The 22735-nt window shown below is 39.1% G+C and overlaps 1 protein-coding gene across 3 annotated transcripts in view; it reads right to left on the reverse strand.

The window, feature by feature from the left end:
* Positions 1-22223, reverse strand: part of LDB2 (LIM domain binding 2) — a 221149-nt gene extending 198926 nt beyond the window's left edge. For all 3 annotated transcript variants that reach the window (XM_010576830.1, XM_010576829.1, XM_010576831.1), the window contains exon 1: positions 21940-22223. In XM_010576830.1, the coding sequence (XP_010575132.1) occupies positions 21940-22071 (132 nt within the window). In that variant the 5' untranslated portion in view covers positions 22072-22223. The remainder of the gene's footprint in view (positions 1-21939) is intronic.
* Between the last annotated feature and the right edge of the window lie 512 nt (positions 22224-22735).

Below are 22735 nucleotides of genomic sequence, written 5' to 3' on the forward strand. Positions count from 1 at the left end.
ACAAAAAACACAAAAACAAGAATGAAAAAAAAAAAAAAAAAAAAAAAAAAAAAAATGGGGGGGGGGGGCAGGTGGGGCTTAATATATTTTCACTACCTGGTAGAAAACACTATGCAAATTTGAACACTACATAATAAACAGTGCTAGGTATATCAGGCCTTTTTTTAAAAAAATTGTTTCTTCTATTTATAGTACTACTGGCAAGCAATTCTGGTTTCTTGCTTTTTTATTTTTTATATTGCTGACAGTATTATTTTTAACTAAAATTTCAAATATGAATCTTAGACAAAATCAGATGGGGAGTGTGGATGGAAAAGTGACAACAGAATTTTCCAGGGTTTTGGTTTTGCGCATTTTCAAGTGCTCTACACTCTCCTAAGTGATACTGGATTCAACTACAAGAAATTCACAGGACCTAAACCCATACTTTTTATAGACTATGTATTCAGTTGCTCCTTTTGGCAATATTCTTCTGTTGAGAACACACTGCCTATTCTATTTTAGTAAGTAGAATTACCACTTTTTGGCTGCAGACTGTCCTAGAAGTTTACAACGTTTTGCTTTCTTTCATACATACATTATTTTCTTACATACTGGGGGGGGCAGAGGAGGATCCTGCAATATCAACTACTTTTACAGCTATTTACAGCTATAAGATATCAGGTATATTTATAGAGTCTGTTCTTCACCTTCTCCTCTCTGTATTAGAGCTCATAGAAAATAGTCAAGTAACCTATTTCAAGCCATGTATCAGTTTTGGCCTTTGTATAAACATGACGGTCACACAGGCCAATTGTACACACTCATCGCTAAATCACGTTCCTCAAAAACCAAGAGTTACTCTACTGATCATCACCAGATGACCATTCTTAACCCATCTGTTAAGTCCGGAGGAAGGTTCTTCTATGAAGGGAAAAAAAAAGAAAAAAAAAAAGTATTTACTTAAAGCAATCTTTAGCATTAGAAAGAGAGCATCAAAGCTGACTAATCTAAATAGCATCTATCAACTGTCTTTACTCTTAGTGTCTAACAAAAACAAGAGCCTCCGGGCTGTTCTAAAACCAAAGCTGTTACTTTGCCAATATTTTCCTTACTCTGCTAGCTGGCCCACAGTATTATTGAGTTTGAATCTGTTTTTTTCATGATGTTCCCAGGAACCGAGCATGAGGGTTTATGCCAGTCTGTCCTTTCCTGATCTCTCTTTCCAGGCAGGCTGGCCAAGCAACGCAGAAGAGATGGCACATGATCTCCATGTTTGTGCCCACATGGCCAGGACAATTAAAGCTAGCTTTAGGGTCTGCTTCAGTTCTCAGAGCTTTGCTGGCATTCCTGTAAGTGAAATGACTCTGGCTAGTTTATACAGCTAGCATGTATGATGCCTAAAATTTAAAAATGTGTTCATTTACTAACCCAACAGTTGTGGAAAGGATTTCCAAAAAGAAAAAAGAAAAAGAAGAAAAAAAAGGAAACTTCACAGCTATTTTAGTGTTTCATCTTTGTTCACAGTTTGCAAATAAAAGTCTAGATTTGTTGCTACTATAAAAGCAAACAGACGGTTGAGTAAATATTTTGGGTTTTCCACACTGGAATACACAACCTCCTTTTTATCAGTGCATATTACTGATTAAAAAGTAGCATCAGTTGTGTGGACACAGATATTAGCTATTGGTGAAGCATTTAGTGTTGATGGCATTATCTTTTTTTTTTTTTCCCCCCTTTTTTGTATTTTTTTTTTCTCTCCAGTTAAGCAGCTTTTCTCCTCTGAAGATCACTAGATCACCAGATAGCAATCCACTCATAAGCACAGTCTAAAGATGCCCTAGATAAAAGATTTGGGTTATGATTCACAGTGTGTGCAATGGATGTACTATTCAGTACATTCTTGACTGATACCACTGTACTGCATATTCACTTGCAACATGGTTATATGGGGATTATGATGATTTTCAGAATAATACTGAAAGAAGTTTCTTATTTTGCTATTACTAAAAAAAAAAAAAACTACAACAAAATTAACATCAAAGTTGGAAAATTCAGAATTGTGAATATATTGGTCTTTTGGGTGCTGCTCCAGAAAGCCTAAGAAATGATCCAGAGAAGTACAATATTCATTACTGAACTTCGCTAGCAAAAACATAGCACCATATTATTAACAATCTTTCCAGGGCCAGAGGACAAGAAGAGTTAGGTCAGAGCACGGCATTGAGGAGGTCTAGTTCTGGGTCTGAAAGGAGGCCAAGAAAGAAAGGGTGCTGCTCAACAAATGGAAGACAAGCAGCATGGCTCATACAAAAAGGACAGCAACCAAGAGGAACACAGATGGCCCAGACATATTTTTAATAGCTGAATCAGAAAACAGGTGAGACTTGAACAAATGAATCTTCTGGTCATGGCCAGATTGCCTCCAATGGTCTTGTCCATTAAACTTTAGTATGATCTGTGTTAGAGCACAGCAAGTTACAGGTACTGATTCAGTCTCCCTGGCACATGAGCCAAAGGTTTCAGAATGGACTGAATCAACTGCCAGGTCTGTCCCCCATTCCTCCAGAAAAATCTGCACTCACAGGAAGGGCGGTAAGCAAGTAAATATTTATTATTTCATTTGCATGTACAAATGGTTTGTCAGTTCAATGTGGGGGAAGAAATGCAAAGGTGACATTTCAGCCAGGCACTCTGAGTGAGGGTTAATCTAACTTTGCATTCAGTCACATAATTTATTAAAATATAGTACAAGATACATCATTATTAAAGTGTTCATTGGGTCTGGATTAGAACTGCAAGAATTATTTGTGGAAGGGAAAGAAGTCTTTTGATAGGCCTTGTAGATCTAGACTGTAAAGTACCAATTGGGTAAGAGAATATATATTTAAATTAAGTATTGTAACTATAATTTCAGACTTTCTTTTCCATTCCAAAAGCAAAAAAACCTCTTTGCTCTGCAAATGAATTCTTATAAATCTAGAATCATTCCAAGTGATTCTATAAATCACCTTGGCATGACATGCTATAGCAATAACGAGAAACAAAGGGAACATCACAGAGATAGAAAAGTCACTACAGTCTTTTCCTTAACTCACAAGCAGAATTTTAACAAGATTTTACAATTCTTTAGTACCCCCTTCTAGATCACAGACAGCCGAGTCAGGTCTGTGGTACTGTTTTTCAGGGCTTTTTTTTTTTTTTTTAAACCAACTGCATTATGATATGAAACTGTAACGCTTTGCAAATCATAACAACAAGGACCTAAAACATATTTTGATTAAGATGTACTAATGTACCTTCAACATTTAATTACTGGTACTTCATAAAAAAATGCCAACAGGGAGAGGTTAATGTCATAGATTGACAGTTGCAAGTACAACCTCAAAGTCAAGAATTTTTAAACTGGACTAATCACGGAAGTTAATGAGTTCCCTGAATTTTCCTTGAATGCATCTCAAGAATACACAGCTCATTGGCCCTCTCCCTTTTAAAAGCAACTGGGTATCGCAGCATGGTTAGCCGTGGCTCCTACACATATAAGAAGAAAAAAAGCCTTCAAGGATGGTTTAAACAGTAAAAGTGTGATGCTAACAGAAATATTTAGGTCTTAGTCTTAGTAGAAGCTATACTTTGTTACATGGCATACAGTAGACTGAGGAATAGCACAATAATTATGAAACTACTACTTGAAATATTAATACATGATTTTTTTATGGCTTTAGTGGGAACTGGTAGGCCATGACTGAAAAACCAATACAAATACAGATATTTAAAAGGGATCAAGCTGTGGGAATTGCATTTGAGAGAGAACTAATGCCAAAAAAGTCCTAGACACTATAAATTTTTGTATACCTAACTAAATATTACCAATTTTTACATACAAGATTATGTACAGTGTAGATGGTAACAGAAATACTTAAGAAGAGTGATTCTAAAATGGGAACTTACAAAGGGAATATGACAGGTGTAAAAATTTACATGAAATTTGGTACTTGATTTCAGAAAAAAAGCCCATCCAAACTCAGATCAACTAAGGCCAACTCATGACAAGTGAAAATATTCAGCTCTGAAAATACAGTTGTTCAGATCTCTAACCTGTATTATTTTATGCTTTTATATTGTATCTATTTCATTAGTTGTATTCCAGTAAATTAAGTTTTAATTTTCAAAAGCGTTGTAGTGTTCTTTGATTTTGGGAGTTCCTTCAGACTCCCTGCAGAAGTATTAAAATTTAACCACTTCTTGTTACTAATCTAAAGAGAAGTTGGCCTAATTAATATTGGTAATTGATTATAATTGATTAATTAGTTAACAAGACACTGGTGCTGATGTTGGCTCCAAAGATTTACTCAAAAACTGAACACAAAGCATGAATGATATATAGGCTTTTCTAAGACATTTGTTCTGTTTTATTGTTTTCCTGTTGTGAACCACTGTACTTAAAATATGCAAGATGCCTAATGGAAGAACAACTTTACAGGCAAAGATATGACAAGACTGGGGAGCGAGTTGAGATGTACTCTGTAAGGATGTGGTGCATGTTCCCAGAATGAGAACCAACTTGGGGACACAACATGATGGAAGAGAGAAGAGGGCACCACTCAGACACACTAACTGAAGGCATCATTTGGAGGAACTTCAAAGCAATCTATGAGACTCTGCAGACATCACCATCTGCCACATACTTCTAAAGATTTGAGCTCTCAAGGGGCTACTTCCTGCAAGACATGAACATCTTCACAGAAGAGATTAGAGATACATCATGAACTATCTTATCCTGACCATTTATCATGATAAACCTGCCAAGTGCATTAAATTTGCATAAAAGGATGTGGTCGCCTTTAATAAGCTACCCATTTCTTGATTTCTCAGTGACAAAAAATGAATTGAAATACATTTAGTAAGAGTGCTGCGACTAATCATTGAGCGAACAGTCTTTCACAGAATTGCCACGCTATGATCTAGCTCCAAGAGTTTGTAAACGTGCTTTTCCATTCATACCACAAGTTTAGGTTGTCAGCTATTACGACATTGTGCATCTCTCTAAATGAATGAGAAACGCCAATTTAAACCTATTTAAAAAAAAATAAAAATCTCTCTTACAATGTCACTTCTTAAAAGGAAAAATCCACAGCATTGGTATTTTGAATGATTATCAGCTGTGGAATCATCTGTATTCATTGCAGTTCCCTGTATCAGCAATGGAGGTTCTGGGTGAAACTTCAACTAATTTTACTTTTCTTTAAGTTTTATGCTGACGTGTCTAATGTTTTCATGTGTACACTGTGACAACACCCAAAGTAAAATCCTGAAGGATATTAAAATCTTTGTAATCTAGTGAAGATTTGTGGATAAATAATATATTAACTTTTCACTGAGTTATTACTTCAGTATAATTTTTTAGATACATCATAGGCAAGTTTTAAATGCAGCTCATCAAGGTAACAGAACTAAGTAAATCGTCTTCACTACAGGATACTATCCAATCTTGAATTTTCATGTCAGGTCACAACAAATTTCAAAATGTCCTTTTAAAGACATTGTATGCTGCATCAGCAAACCCTTCTGCTTTTACTGTTCCCTTTGGGTTAGTACTGTCTATAAAAATGGTATTTAAACATTCGTTCTGTTCATGGTCAGTCAAACTGGTACATTTGCTGGCAAGTCACTTCTGAACACCTCTCCCTTCCTAAAGCTAACTTTCACCATTTACTGTATTATTCTCCTATTTCCCTGAATCCAAAAGTAAAGAATGGAAAATTCTGGTAAAACTCACTATGGGAAGCATACCTTGAATGCACCAATTAACTGCAAGTGTACATCCTTTTCCCTTCCTCTTCCCCCCAAATGACATGGTTTCCAGGTATTTCGTTCCAGCTACTGTGTTCAGAGTCTCCAGTAAAATCAGCAAGCCATAGACAAAATCCCAAATATATTTTACAAGAGGATTTCTGTGGGATGGAAGGGACTCGGTCTCAGCTGAAGGACTGCTACCTGGTGATGAGCTCCTCTTTCCACCAGCCACTATAAAGTAGGATTTACAATCTTCCTCCCAAATGACTGTAATACTCTAGGTTAATATATGAGATCTCACCCCCTCTAGTGACTGGTCCCAGTGAGAATAGGATACAGTTACTTACTGATCGTTAACGCGAGCCATTCCTTCAGCTTTTGCTTTTGATGCGGAGAACCCCAGGTGCTGTGTGTGCTGCCGACCCAGGTGTGTGCGCGCCGGCAGCGCTGCCATACTGCCTGCGCTCTGCTGCAGGCCCCCACAGAGGGAACCCCTCCAGGGTCTTCTCCTTCCCTAAGGGCCATCTGCAAGTACTTGATTAATGAGACCGGCCTACACGATTCTTTCGTTTAGAAATTGAATGTATTGCCTGAAAGAGGAGCAAGGCACAGAAGTGTATTTACAAAGCGATAGCACGAGCCCGCAGTCTGGAGAATTTAGGCCCCAACACAACAACCGTTGCCTCGTTCAGACATGGCCGTTCCCTTCCAGGTGCGGGGCTGCCTTGCGGAAAACCTGACAGCGCTCCAGCTCAGACCTTTCCTTAACCGACCTCCGAAAAGGCCCAGCAGCAGCATTGCCTGTTGCCCAAATGTCTGTCCTTAACGATGTATTTACAGTCTGCCCGGTACTGCGGTGACAGAGCACCACGGAGGCTTTAATCCCCTCGTCCTGCACCCCACTGTCTCCACAGGCTCCAGAGGAGCACAGGGGAGCTGAAGAGAATTAGCAGAATTTGTGGAAACTCAGCTGACTTCTGATGAGGCCTGGGCAATTAGCCTAACAGCCTCCTAACCCCTCCAAAAATACTACATGATTACAAAGGCAAGCTAATAATAAAAAAACAGTGTCCTGCGAGGGTGCAGGTAGGGGATTATTTGAAAGTGTGGTAGTGAGAAAATTTCAGGCCATCACTTTCACCGAAGACTCCAACAAGGTTGTACCTCAAAGGCACGGTGTATAGAAAGCAGATAAATGCAACTGTGAAGCATTTTCTGTGAGAAGCCACAAGAGAACTGAAGAATCTGTTATCTTTGGGAAGAACCTGGTAAAGTCTTTCTATCACCGCAATAAATAAGTACATTAACGTTCACCACAGTTGTTGCCTTCCTTGCAATTCCTCTACAGTTACATGGTGGGGTCCCAGCTTTCTAGCCCAAATCACTTTACCATACAACTGTTTGTGTTGTGAGAGCTTGCTTTAATGGATTCATGCTCTAAGCATAAAAGGCAAGCAGCGATACACATTTCAATATTTAAAAGCATAAATAAAAATCTTAATAGATCCCAGATGTTTCATTTCCTCTGGCCCTTGTCAATGATTGAGTTGCTGCTGATGTAGATGATTTTTTAGGATCAGTGGTCAGTTTGATGCTGAAAAAGGTTTAGATGTCTGGGAATTTCAAATGCAATTCCTAGAAATAAATAAATCATTAAGTAGATGCAAGGGAGACAACTATGACTGCTGTTATTTTGTAAACTTATTTTATGGCCTGAAATGCACCCACAGGTTTTAAATGCAACTGACTGTGAAACAGACAGTAACATTTTATCAACATGTATAAAACCTTGTAGAGATAATTATTTCAATCTCATTTTCTTAGCAAAAGAACTCCAAACGTTCATACAAGTAACAAACTGAAGGAATCCATACTTTAAGGTAGATATACAGCACTGGTGCTGTCGAAGCTAATGAAGAATTTGCTAATTTTTTTCAGCAGAACTCAGATTTGCTAGCTGCATCCATTTGTCACTTATTAAAGCAGCAAGTTATCGTTTACTATACCAAACAAATAAAGCACTATACAGAAAGCGCATCTACAGAAAAACACTGCTGGGCCCAGTAACTGAGGCCATGCTGCCAAGCACACGAGTTTGCAACTGTAATGAGCGGCTCAATTCTTTCGCTCTGATTTTTACTGGGAGAAGTCCTTAGTCTCCTAAATGAAAGCAATAGGGAGGGGGGTTTTGAAGCCCATATTTAGCTTGCACAGACCCATGATGTGTGCACTTGACGTCATAAAAAATGCTGTAAGTCTGCCAGGTCAGCAGCCACAAACCCCACATGCTGCCAGTCGCAGGCTGAGCAGACACTAGAAGGCTATGAATTTCATTTAATCATCTCTTTTCCCCTTCCTGGTAAAGCAGTAGAGGCTAGCAGCTGCCGGAGAAAAATGTTGAAAAACATTAACTATGACTGTCCAGGATTTGGTTTTGATTGGTATTAAAACCAAACGAAGAATAAACCTAATAACAAATCTTGCAAAATTTGTTATTTATTAATACAGCTAACAATGTAGACTTCAGAGTCCACTTTCAAGGAGTGAGTGCGTAAGCTCAGCTAAATGATGTACTTTCATACAGCCTGCCAGATCTACCTACTATTCTGCTAATTTATGGGCCATACATTTCTCTCCAGCTAAATTTCTGATTGAGAAAAACTTCACCCCCTTCCTATTATTGTTTTGCTACACAATATTCCTTAATAGTGAGTGCTGCTTGTTCTTAACCATGCTTTCTATTATACCTTTGGCATTTGTGAAATGGTAAGTGCAAACATAATCTAAGCCCCCGAACATGCAGTTTTATCACATAGCCAACTATGGACAACACTTAAAAGCTGAATACACCCTTCTAGTCCTTTTAAGGTGCCTCAAATTCATCTCTAAGAACTAAGTCACCTAAAATGGCTAAACCCATCAGAATAGGTAGGTTCCACAAACCAAATTTTTGCTGTACCAGCTTCTGCACCTTCTTCTAGAGCCTTCATACACAGGCCCAAATGCTCATTTCATTGACATGAACAGGAAAGCTTTGCATGGGATGAGGAGCTGCAGTTACAAGATCAGGTGGAAACAAACATAGGAATCTTGTGATAGAGGAAAAGATTTATTTTTTTTTTATTTTATTTTTAAATCACAACAGCATCCTTGGCCCACAAACTATGTTATTTGCAATCATGCATCTGTGTGCCATCAATCTCTAAGGAAGGGAAAGACTGCTGGGCTGAGCTCTCAATTTATGTTTCTCAGTTGACTCTTATAATCACACTCAGGGTTCTCAAGCTTAGTGCAGCTATTCTGGTAACAAAATTTGCACACTAGGTGGGTTTATCCAAGTTCCCATGGTCCTAATAGTTTCATATACTTCTGTCGTGGTTTAACCCCAGCCAGTAACTAAGCACCACAACTTCCTAATAATAATCTTGAAAACTATATAGGTAATTGTGTTTCTAAAAAGCCACCTTCGGCAAAATTGGGAGAGTTCTTTCCTCTCAACAGGAAAAATATTTTAATAAAGCAGCTAGTGTACGCCTATAAAAATGTTGAGAAAAAACTATTGAAAAAATCACCCTCTTTTTTGATGCTGTCTTTAGATGTGGCATTAAACAAAGCTAAGGGAATTATGGTGTCCACAGATGATGAAAGGTCCCAAAATAGGATGGGCACTGAGCAGGACAAGGGTCCCTTGGTCCTACAATACTGCAATCCGGATGAGGCATTAATATTCATATTCCAGACTGCGACTAGAAAGAAGGCTCTAGCTCCTGTGCAGGGGTGGGCCTAACCCAGCAGAGGTGCAGCGAACTGCTTTGCTTTCTTATTGAAATTCAGTCCATCTAATTGATACTGCAGAAGGCAGTAGTGTAATGAAATAGAGCAGAGATCAGAGATCATTTCAGTAGTTTTACCCATCTATCCTCTCCTGCTCCTGACCAACGTCTAACCACGCACAGGACTCCGCTCGTTCCAACTTCAAGCAGTTGCAGGAAAGATTTAAGTTTCTATAATATGGTAATCATTAAGATATTGCTATTAGATCACCATTCAGAAATGTATCAAGACTGTGACTACCTTCATTTATGTAACAGCAAAAATGTTTTAGTTTTGCTTAAGGTAGCCCAGTGTCTTTCAAAATGACAATTTAAACAGCACCTTTCCCTCAGACCCAGAATAAAATATTTATAACTACCTCATTTATTTGCAAGCAAATAGAGGTAACGTCTGTTAAAAAGCAAAATCCATTAGACTCTGGGTGGTTTTGGTACTGTAAGTAGTCTCCAAAAGGCAACAGATGTGGGGACGGGGGAGGGGGGAGTTGATTTTGTCTTTTTAATATTCAAAGTGGGTCTGTTCTCACTGGCTAATTAAATCAGTAGAGTGCAAACAATAAAAGAAAAAATAAGTGTTGCCTTTCTTCCCTAGAACAACCTCTCCGGTTCATCTCTATACTTATTTATTACAAGAACTTATTTAATACAAGACTTTACAATATTCCCTCCCCAAATCCTCATGAAATAAAGTACATATTCCACAGCACCAGTTCCCATCAAGAAGAATATGCTTCTCCCGTGGAATTTAAGATAAGATGGTCTTTCCACTGTTACAAGAAAATGCACTTGGAATGGGCTGCTTTGAGTGACATGAAACTACTGAAGAATTACACTAAAAAAAGTAATGGATTTAATAACAATATCAGATGTACAAATCAACCGGCAGAATGCTGCCCTAAAATATATTTGTACTTGCTTGGCAAAGCCAGTAAGTTTGCACCGGTGTGCTGAATTATTTGAGAAGTAACAAAATGTGTTAACAACATTAAACAGTCATCTTCCAAGAACATAGAGTATTATGGTATTTTCTAGTCAGATAATTCTTTGTGGTGCCTAAATACATGTAATATCAATTAAAACATTTTGATTTGTGAAATCAAAATGAATGTGGTATATTTAGATTTGGTTTTGAAAGTATTTTAATTACTACTACCTCCTTTTAGCCTTTAGTTAGTTAGTTCAGCACAGTATTAAAAACAGGCTGCAGATACAGACCAGAACTCCACTGTGCTAGCATTGTTCAAGAACAGAGAAGGTGGTCCCAGCCCCAAGAATCATATAATAAATATAACGTTACACATCATGAAGACAGGGCTGCGTATAAGCATCAGTAGCCACTTAACTTTAAGAGCATAAAGCTTAGCAAAGGATCAAAATACCTATGCATTAAACAAGGTAGATTGCATGCCCTGAGCCCTGTGCTGCTACTGCTTCCCACACCAGCAAGTTAAATGCAAGTTTGGGCATGTATGTCTACGTATTATGTTTAAGTGACAGCACTGTGGACGTACCTGAAGATAAGGGGCAATAGAGGGATGCCGACCCCTTACATCTTAAGGGAGTGTATTCAGCAGTAAGTCAGTATTTGGCAACAGAAGGCAACTATTTCAGCCCAGTTGTTGCCAAGTTTTTGAAAGCATCAGAGCCAAGGAAAGTGTTACAGGACATAATGCATGAGTTTACAGGAAAATCCTCTCAAATGCTCAGGATCACCATGGAAGGAAACATGGACATGCTTGTTTGAAGACATAACAAGTGACAATCAAGAGACTGATGTCAGGTACTGTGAGGTCCTGAGCCTTTACAGATGCAGAGTTCCTTCTCGGCTCCATGCATTATTGGCCCTATTTTAAGTTTATCGAGAATTTCTCAGCAAAATACAGCTTCATTGTAGTTCATGAATTATCCACAGCTGAAACACTGATCTATTTAACCCCAAATTCAGGGCTTTACAGAGCTGCGTGCTCATTGCCAAATGCTTACTATATCTTAGTTACTTTTAATTCTGCTATCGTTTGAACGTACGCAGCACCAAAAAGTACTTTACTCCCTTCAAGCATTCTTTTGGCTAACCAAATTAATGGTTGCAAACAAATAAAATATTTACTCTGTACTGCAGCCAAAACAGTGTTTCTTTATGTAATCTGAATGATGAGCAAACACCAGAGCACTGGAGGTAACAGCAGCAGGTCAGACTTAGTGAAATGATACCCCATCTTACAACACTTCACAGTAAAATACATAATACAAGGACCCCGAAAAGAGCCCACTACCACTTAATTTAACTGTATCTTGAAAACATAGTAAAGTAACCCAGCAAAGAGATTTCTGTTGATAGTTGTATGGGAGGGCATTTATCAATACCCATTAGCCTCTGGTTTTTACCTGTTAGTTTTCTAAAAGATGCTTGTGTTGCTTCATAAGCCACAAGGTGTCACAGTGGCTCAACTGGTAGGATTCTTGTCAGTCTAGACACGCAGGTTGTGGCTTCAGGTTACATACCAGTGCTAACACTGCTCTGTACGAGGAAGTCTGTGCTACGCTGCGTATTTAGAAGTGCAGCCCTTTGGATGAAACAATCAGTCAAGGTGTAACTCGGTTGCTTCAGGATGCTCTTGATGTGGGTGTTAAATAATCTTACAGCACCGTCAGAGAAGAGATGTACTTGGTGCGCTGGCATCTTGACCGATCTTTTTACTTTGCATTATTAACCCTGACAGAGTGTTAAGAGGTACTGAAAAGAGCTGAGCTAATCATTCACATCAAATAATAAATTTTATGAATTCCACTTCATTCTACCCAGAGTTGCTAGGAATTAATAATAATTTATTTGAATGTATTAATTATTCAAATTTAAGACACATTTTTGCTCGTCTTTCATAACAAGCAGCGTGCTGTAAGCATGTAATATTGTGCTAAGACTATACGCTGTGATTGGTCATATATCGTGTGTTACTGTTTCTCATCCTTGACTGGATGAGCACAGATGGATCTAGAGCTTAAAATGCCAGGAAGCTTTGAATTTTTTCACCAATTTTTTCTTATTACATTTTTCTAAAGTAACTGCATGGTAAGCAGCATCCTGTCCCATGAAAAAAATATGCACACACATCATGTTTACTGACCTGTAATTTTCCCATTGCCACCAGTCATTGCCATTAATTTGTTTTACGTTCATACACCAGTCAGTCCTCACTGCAAAGCAATCAGAGGTTCTTCTCTGGTGTATTTAATTTCTAAGTATCATGGTTCTATCTGGGAGGTTTTGGAAACTCAAAACAGGAAACACTGCCTCTCAGCTTAGCCCATATAAAATAACCAACTTCTTCCCAGAATGCTTAACAAATTGAAATCTGCATTCTGCAATAATTTGTAAGAAAAAAACTGCATTGAGCAAACATTCACAGAAACACATAAAGAGCACGAGCATAGCCAAAGCAAATTCACTTTTAAACTCAAGTGAATAGTCATGGCAATTTTGCATGTAGTATTTGTTGCACTCAGGTAATGAACCTTTACCCAGTGTGTTGGCTTTTCATGTCCCATTATTCATGCCAACATATTCATTAAAATGGGCCTATGCTTTTTAACATAATCAGCAATGTGCATAGGTGTGGCCTTCAAAGAGTTATTACCATAGTTTACAGGCATGCTGTTCGTAAATACAAGCAGAACTCCAGTCAGTGCAAAATGCCAAGCTTCCCACAACACATATGGTAATTTTTGCTCTGTAAAATGGATAGATGCACTATATAATGCATAATTGCATCACATTATATCTGAACTTCTAATTGCTTAAAATGATACTTCAAATCACATCAATGACATTAGTACCTAATTACCCTAAGGGTTAACTGATCCTCCAGTGATTAAGTCTAGGTAGAAGCGGTAGAGCTATTGTACTGCCTTCATCCGCTACAGCAAGTGGTATGGTTGCAAACGCACATATAGAATCTATATCCTGTCAACATCTTTAACATCTTGGTATGGCAAAGAAGCAAGGTGGAGAAATGCTGGCCAAGTACCAAAAGGAAGGAGGGTCCCTTCTGCAAGATGCTGAGCAACCTCAGAAGAATTTTCATTTGCTCTAAAGGAACTATTTTACAGCAGTTCTTTTCCTTTCTAATCACAATAACATTATTGTGGTGTGAAATGGAGTAACACAGAAACATTTTAGTACCTAAAGTGGATATAAGAATTATGGAAGATGGCGACATTGATCTGAAAAGTCAAGTTACTATCTGAATATGGGGGACAGAGTAAAACGGACAGTTGTAGGCCTTCCTCCGCTGCTGCATAACCCATGCATGTGACTTTTGTAAACTGCATGAAGAAAACATAGCCTTCTAGGTGCAAGGCATTTCATATTCCCTTTTTCCAACTGTAAAATACTATCCTGTTTGCAAACCTAGCAGCAAAGCAGGTTTCATGCCTGCCTTGCCAACCACACCCTGGAGGATCTCTAGTCTGTAGAAGAGGAGATGGTTAGGAACGCTGGTGCTGCTGACTGCCTTCCTGAGGGATCAAGTATGCTGAGGGTGCTTCAGCTCAAACAAGAATAAAACAAAAAGGTCTCATTGTATTTAGTTTCTTGGTTTTGGAGCATTTTCCTCTCTCCATGTGACTACTGTATTTAAAGATTTAGGATACTTCTTTTTGTATAATGTGGTCATTAATATTTCAGAAGTCTCTTTGTAACCTGCTCTAGGACAGATGGCAGTTCTTTCTCTGATACAATCTTCTGCTAATGGCTGAAGCAAAACTATACAACTGGAACAAGAATCGCAATAAGGTACATGAAATACTTTAAATGTGCAATGTACTGGAAGTCATAATTTTCTCAATTTACTACTTTAGAAAATAACCTAATAAAAAATGTAGTTAGAAAAAACAAATGTTTGAAAGTCCAAAAGAAAAGTAAAAATAGTCTGCTGCACACGTGATGTAAGACTGCAGGTAATAATACTCAAACAGGGACAGCTGGTTTTTTCCAGGTATTTAGTTTTTGAAGAATGATCTATGATTAGGTTTATTCTCGTGTCTGCTTTAATCAGGGATTTCCAAATATGATCACTTTCATACACACATAATGTTTCATTTGTCCTCTGAATGCAACAGATCAGGTCATTCAACTAGCCTGTGCAATTCTTCTGGATCATGAAGGATGCTCTAGTCTGCAGCTAGCAGTTATGTAAAATGGACAGGATCTGGACAGATACTGAATCTGCTGTATGTGAGTAATCTGATGGCAAAACTATACCCAGAGGTTAGATTTCCCCCTTGCCTTTTTAAACACACATGCAAATGGTACAGACAGACTTGAGTATTTCTGCTCAGCTAACTAGGCTTGGCAAGCTGACTCTGTGGCTTAGAATCAGAAGAGATGGATATCAGCAGGTATTGCAGATCACGTGTGATAGATAATTAAAGCAATGTTCTAATTTATTAGTTGCTTGGAAGGATGCAAAGACCTATTTAGTTTGCAGGTAACCAGGCAGTAGATTTTAAGCACATTTAGAAACCTGCGTGAAGTTATGGCTTTACTGGGTCAGTTGTGAGTTTGTGACTCTGCCCTGGCCAAGTACCTGGATGTGAATATTGACAACAGAAACGCCTTAAGGAGAAGTTCTAGTTTGATACTTATATTTTGGCTGTAGTTAGAGTTATTCATAAAGAAGTCTGCTACGCTCAAGTCTCATGCTTCAAGTCTGTGTGATGCAGACAGAAACACCACCCTGGCAAGGAGCTTCTTGACAATGGTGTATAAACAGCAAGATGGTGCCAAGGCAACCTAAGTCTCATGGAGAGGACAGCCTGCTCCTGTAAAATTTATGGCCTTTACAAAGACTCTACACTACCAACACTCTTGAGTCCTGAAGAGGTGATAGGCTTAGAAAGCCACCAAGTACTAGTTCACGTTTAGTTCTGCAAAGGTGTCATTCTTCCATGTCAATGATTTTTCACTAGCCCCATAAGGCACGAAAGTGCCAGAGTTGTCTCCAGAAGCATCAACTGTTCCCATACTGAGGTTTATGGTCCACAGGTGGTTCTGGCTGATCCCCAGTTACCTCAGGAGTACCAAGTGTAGTGTTCGGCTTAGATCAGTAACTTAGAGGCTTTAGTTTAGAAGGGCATGGCTGTCCACCATAACGTAATAGAAAAGGAAACAGTATTGTGACCATAAAGTGTTTTGTCTCTGAAATTCTAACAGTAACCAAACACAGAACGAATGTACTGGGGAAAAGAAAGACACAAGCCTAGGGAGAAGATTTCAGCCAGGGGTCCAGAGATGTTTCTTTCACTACTATTTTTGCCTAATAGATAAGACAATTGAGACCAACAAGACCAACAGGCCCTGCCCTACCACAGCCTTTTTGGAGACTAATCATCAGCCACTTTGGGGCACCCTTGTCCCTGCCAGGATCACCCCTCTGAGGCTTTAAGTAGCCCAGAAACAACTTTTGGAAAAGAGCACCCAGCAAAACTGAGGATATATGCTGCCCTGTTTACACAGTACAGTGCAGGAAAGAAAGCTCTTCTTGGGGAGGAAGCAACCAAACAAAGTATCAGCATGGTTGGAATGCCTGTTTACAGCAGATATGCAACTTTTGGCAAAAAGAAACAAAAAAATACCATTTGAAGTGAGGAGTCCAGCTAAAAATACTGCAATGAGTTTAGCAATCTACCCATACCCTTTTTTCTGTAAACAAAGAAAGTATATATACCAAAAACAAATGATTTTTTTTTTTTTATCTGATCTTGCAATCCTACTGCAGGCAAAACTCCAGCTTAAATAAGAGCACAGGACTGGGCCCTTGTTATGATCTCTATTTTGTTCCTTCTCACCATCCAGAGGCTTCTATTTTTGAGACTGGATCTGCATAGTAAATCTTGTTTACATCAGGGGAAGACTGAGTTTAAGTTTTTTAAAGTGGATTTATGGTTTAGAGAGTAAAGAATGAAAAAGAAAAAAGGAAGGGTTGGAAAGATTTCTTTATAGAAAATGATCTAGTAAGCATGAGAGTGATTTGCAGACGAGATCCATTTTTACACTTTCACACTGACTCTCTCTCCCCCCTTACCAGCCCCTGCCCCCAAAAGCTCCCTGTTCCTTATGCTTGCAGTTTACATTCTATATTATAACTTTAGGAGGAAAAAAAGCAGCAAGACATCCCTGATTGTAAGCTAAGGATCAGCATGGAAAGGAAGTAGAGTCTTTTTTTTCTCCCCCAGCCTCATAAGAATTGTTAGTTTGTAACAATTTTAATTGAAAACAGCTGCAACTGAAATTTTTTAAAGGGATGAAAAAACTATATGAAATAAAAGACAATCAGTAAAAAGAGCCTTGAATCCATTCTGAAGTCAGTGTCTGCCTAAAGGAGTTCAAGGGTTTTCTTTTAAAACTGACCTTTTAGTTTCAGTAAAGCATGGTTTGTAAGTAATCTTTTAAAATACTTTACTCATGTTCCTAGAATTGCTAAGTATTAGTATATTTGTGGGTGAAAGAATATTTCCTCAAAAATACTTTGAGACAGAAGTTTATGTGTTTTCCCCTCAACAAAACAAACTCATTGGACAAACTCAGACTTATGTACACAATATGAGAGATCTATTTGCGATACTAAGTTGCTATGTGAACAAATGTGATGTCACAACATAGATTTTTATGACTAATCTATTAAAAATGCATCAGGAAGAAGAAAATATTATTTCATCAGATAGCAATGTGAGGAAGTAAAATAAGAGACTTCCATTAAACTGCAGAAATTTTGGGTTGCTTCGATTTGCTTTAAATATTTGGTGGAATATGAATGTCTGTGAAAGCTTCCAGTTCATTTAGTAGCTTTTAGATAATCATAACATCCTCCTTTATTTTCCTTTTAATTTTCTTTACATTTTCTTTCATCATGAAATCTCTACTTTTGTTAAATTCACTATACAGTTTAATAGGGGTTTAATATGATTTGATTAAGCTGATTGTCTTTAAAACAAATATGCTACTAATCAAGTTCTCTAGTCACCCTTAAAACACTGCTCTCTTGGCCAGAAGGAAAGCTGTGTTTTGCATATAATGGTGATGTAAAGCATAATGTCTTCTAGTGACAGAGAGAGAGACAGGTGAATTTAATATGTTGTGATACACAAAAGTTCTAACAATATAGGGGACTAAACCAAGTGAAAGGCTTGATACATCTCTTGTATTATTGGCAATAAAGCAACGCCCCAAACTTTAGACTGTCAGCAACTTTAAGTGATCTATCCACAGTGCACTGTAATGTTACTGAAAAATAATTATATACAAGATATAATCACCTTTTGTTTTCTTTTAAGTGTGAGCAATTTCAAATGATTAAAAATTAGAACAGAAAAGGATTTATAACATCAAAGAGGAAAAGAGGCTTTTTTTAAACATCGAGTTTTAAAAAAAACAGGTAAATTAGCTTAAATATTTTCTCTATGTTGTGTATTGCTACCTGGAACTTTAGAAACTGCTGATTATGCCGCAACAGGATTGCTTTCTTGAAATGTCAAACCAACATAGGTATAAAAATATTAAGATAAACTGAGTTTGAGTGAACAGTAATGAAATACTTAAAACCACACACAGAGCAAGGAAACAGCTGCATTTTGGTTAACCAGAAAGTTAATCAACTATGATAGAAGTAAATAAGATTTATCTTTATATCTGCCAGAGATTATTAAACATTTAAATATTCATTTCACTTCTTTAAATCAGGATTGTTGGTGCATTACAAAATGGCACTAGATGCTCCCAAAGTATTATTAAGAAAGCATGTATTAATTTCCACTTAGAAAAAAAGTATTACCAGATTAGATTTCTTTGAACAACTTTTAAGGAAGGTAAGGTGTTCCTGTACACTAGTTAGTAACTCAGACTCCCTAATTTACTTTAGATCACATAAGAATTAGCTAGGTGGTGGACTTTTGCCAGTACTTACATCATAAAACCACCCCCTGCCTGGGTGTGATTGGAATTCTTCGCCTAAGACTGACCCTGAATTTAAAAAGGCAGTTGTAGGTTCTGCCTGAGGAGCCCATAAAGTTGTGAGAAGTTTGGAGAGCACAAGTTTGCACATCTAGCACAGACTAGAGTTGCTAATTCTCTACTTTCATGACTACCATTTCTTCCTAAAGAAAACAAGGACAACAAAGATAGCCATCCTGCATCTAAATGACCTTTTTTTATCACTCTGTACTTTGTCTGCTTAATACACTAAGCACATCCTTCACACCGATTATTACTCCCTTCCACCCAATGCTGACACAAACCAGAGTGGAAGCAGTGGATTTCTCAGGGAGGGTCCCCAAGCGCAGAGCCACTTTGAGGACACTTCTACCTCCCCCAACATACCGTAGACCCTGCTGCTGGGAGAGCAGGAGTAGAAATGGCATTTACCAGTGGATTCCCTAATGGTGTCTCTAGCAGGCCATTGCTTTTTTTGAATCGTTTCTCTCCTACTTGCAAGCTCTGGAGAGCAGCTATAGGAATGCACTACAAAGGTGGGCTCTACAGATGGAAGGGAGAACACAGATAGACATGACATACAGATACTCCTTTCACAGGCTCTCCATCCATCCTCTGTACAACTTAATTGAATTACGTACATTTTGCTCTGCCTTGGAACTTCGATCACTGCAAGGGGCAGAAGCGAATCTGACTCTAAAGGATTATTAAGCACATTTTTATTTTTTAGGAAAACAGGAAAATCCCAAAGGCTTTCCAAGGATATATTTGGGATAAGAGCTGTAGGTTCCCATTTTTTAATACATCCTCACTTGCCACTGGCTCTCTCCAGAAGTTGGGTCCAAGTGGAATCTGCCAGCTGGCTACCCCCAGTCTTTTGGAGAGTTTCTTTGTAATTCCTTTCCCCTTAAGCTGCTTTGCTTGTGCTCACCTACCCCCTGGGGCTCACAGAGTACAAGCAGCCTCCTTCAGAGACCAGTGCCTACATTATTCCAAAGACTGCCTGAAGAGAAATGTTCATGCAGCAAGCCTGTATCACCCACAGCACAAGCACATTCCTTCCATGCCATACAGGGCTCCATCGGTCTGGATTCAAAAAATTCAGAGCTAGTTACACATGCTCTAGAAGCCTTCAGCTACCAATCCCAAACATGCTTGGAAGTGCGTAAAATTAATGTGAAACTTCCACTCCCAACCTGCCCCAGAAGCCAGCGTGATTCTTTACAGGCTGTCCACACCTAGTCACTGTAAGTGTCCCAGGAAACTAACTTCTTTTTTTTTTTTTTTTTTTATTAAGGAAGGTGTTTTAATTGGAGGACGAAAGAGCTGAGCTGAAGCTAGCTAGAAAATACATTTCAACCGACAACAATGCTTACAGCACAGAACTCAGAAATTAAAAAAAAAAGAGAACCAGAATGTAAACACTGAACAATCAGAAGGCAAAAGTATTTTCACTCTGAGCAAATAAAAGAAATACTGGAGCATAAGGCCTTCATTAACTAAGCATTGTCTGTCAAAGTAAAATGCTGCTGAAACCTATGGCAGTAGTAGCAAGGAAGAGCAGGTTACCGCTTTTTGCCCACAACAGTCCATGTGAATGTGCACAGCAAAAACTGCAATTGAATGCGCTAAAGTCTAACCCAGCACACCTCAGCAACGCAGGAGGGGGAAGTTGTTTCACAAGTCCCTCAAAAACTTTTCTAGTGCAACATTTGTAAAGGAGCTACAATCAGAAACCGGTCAATTTTCAAAAGTACCACTAAAATATTACGTAGAACAGCTAAATTAACACTGACAGCTTTTCAGAACGGCTTGTATATAAAACCCCGAAGGAATCACTTAATGATACATATTTGTTCTTTTCACTTGAAAAAGTCTAGAAATTATTACATTAATATGTACAGGAATGTAAGGAACAGAGTTGCAAGACACTGACAATGAACAGTAGCAAATAAACCCTCCAAGCCCCCTCATTCTATCTAAATGGCAGTGACCCTCCACAGCCACCAACTTGGGGCAAAACTGACAAACAGTTGCCATGATTTTGGGAGCAACGAGCTGCTTGGAGTTTTTAGCCGGCATGAAGTGTATTTACTGATTACTCCACCGCAATGTTTTAAGACTAGCAGTGGTAACAGTGTTGGAAAAGCAGTTACCCCGTAGCAGTTACCCAATCAGAAAGCAGGTCACATCTCGTTAGCTGTATCATATACATTAAACGTCACAGATTCTCCATGGCTTAGCTGACAATTCAGGCATGTGTGTTTTATTTTATGATAACCTCATGTTCTCTTAAAGAATTACAATACAACAAACAGATCAATCTGAGCTCCTTTACCATGCTTCCTGCCACGAATTTGGCAGATATTTGCCTCTATATAAAGCCATTCACTATAAGAGATTAATAGTTTCAAAAAGTGTTTTCAGGGCACCACTAGTAAACTACTATGAAAAATTGCAGCACCAAGAATGTTTGCTGCACAAACACAGACACATGGGCAGAGATGCAGCCTGATTCAGTCCACACTCTCTTCACTTCCACAGACTAAAAAGTGTGCTTTATTTAACCGCATAAATAATGAGATGCAGCCTCCACTATTTTTGTTCTTTAAGTGACAAAAGTATTTCCCCTTCCCATTCAGCATATTCTTTGTGGTGGCTGATCTGGGTATAGAAGCCAGAGCGCATAAACCACTAACAGATTATACAAAGCATAACCAACAGTGAATGTAGTTTACATTATTGGGTACTTTTGACAGCTATATGATAAAGTCGTGAACCGATCATCTCTCTCGCTAAAAGCAACAGCATTCTAAACGTAAACACGGATTTCTCTCGTCGGTCGTCCCGAACATGTGTTCTTTAAGTGCAGCCTAGGAGTAAGTTTTTAAAACTCTGCTCCTGTTTTCTGTTACCATTCATTTTTAATTTTAACGAGTTTACAAAGCAAAACGAGAGGAAGGCTTGTCTCTCCCCCTAAACCTGCAACGTTTCTAAATGAGTTTTGTGCAAAAGCTCAAGCGATACCTTGCAATATTATAGCTGCAAATGCCAGCAGGACAGATCCTGAGCAAACAACACAGCAAGGCAAAGAAATTTCCTGAGACCAGCATAATAATCAATCCTGAAGTGCTGTACTGTAATTTCGAGATTTCAGCCTAAGCTGGTATCTCCTCAAAGAGTTGCTCTGCGTGGAAACATAATGAGGGATTACCCAATTAAACTACTAAATTAATTAGGGTTCGTGCCTGCATACACTGTACTGTCTAGTGGGACGCTTCAGCTGGAATTCGGGCTGAAGCCTACCACGGTCCATGCACAGGAAAACAAGGCTGAGGGACTTACCTCCGTCCGCGACTGCAGCCTCTTGTTCATTTCATATATTCGGTACTCTGGTTGCACCATGTATGGTGTGTGTCTCCTATAAAATGGGCCAAAAGGAGAAGAATAGAAAGGGTCATGTGGTGTGCTGGACATCTTGCCTGCTTGCAGAGATTCAAGCTACACAGAGTATCATCAACATCCATACAGAGCACATGGGCTGTGTGTTCTTCACAGTACAAAGTAGCAGCGCGCACACACACACACATCCAGGCTGCACGCACTGCCTGGGAACTGCTGTGGGAGCCCTCTATAGCAGGAGACGGGGGGGCGGGGGGGGAGCGGGAGCGCACAGGCTCCAGAGAGAGAGAGAGGGAGAGAGAGACTGGATAGCTTCAGGCACCACCGCTCGTTTTTAAAGCAGCAGTTTCTGGAGGGGTCATTTCCTGTCCGCGCTGTAGACTAGTTCAAAAATACAGTTTTCCTCTCCGCCTGACAGGGGTCTAAGGTTTGGGTTTAATTTTTCCCAGCCAGGACCCCTCAGGAACCTGGCAGCAGGGCTTGTTAGCATATAGGTGGTTTAAAAGCTGCCTGAGCCAATCACCCTCCGCGAGGAGCACGCTCGGGTAATGTCAGAAATGTGATTACTACAAAATACATAAACACAGGCCACGACCATCCCCGCCGCTCGCAGCCGGTGCTTCGCCCGCTCCCAGACGGTTCCCTTCAGCGCCGCGCCGCCCGCTCCAAGTGCCTGGGCTGGGCTACCGAGCCTTCGGCAGCCCTCGCCGGCCCGCCGGTGCCCTCGGGGAGCGGGGAG

The sequence above is a fragment of the Haliaeetus leucocephalus genome, unplaced genomic scaffold (assembly GCF_000737465.1).
Source record: "Haliaeetus leucocephalus isolate CR32 unplaced genomic scaffold, Haliaeetus_leucocephalus-4.0 Scaffold545, whole genome shotgun sequence".
Taxonomy (NCBI): domain Eukaryota; kingdom Metazoa; phylum Chordata; class Aves; order Accipitriformes; family Accipitridae; genus Haliaeetus; species Haliaeetus leucocephalus.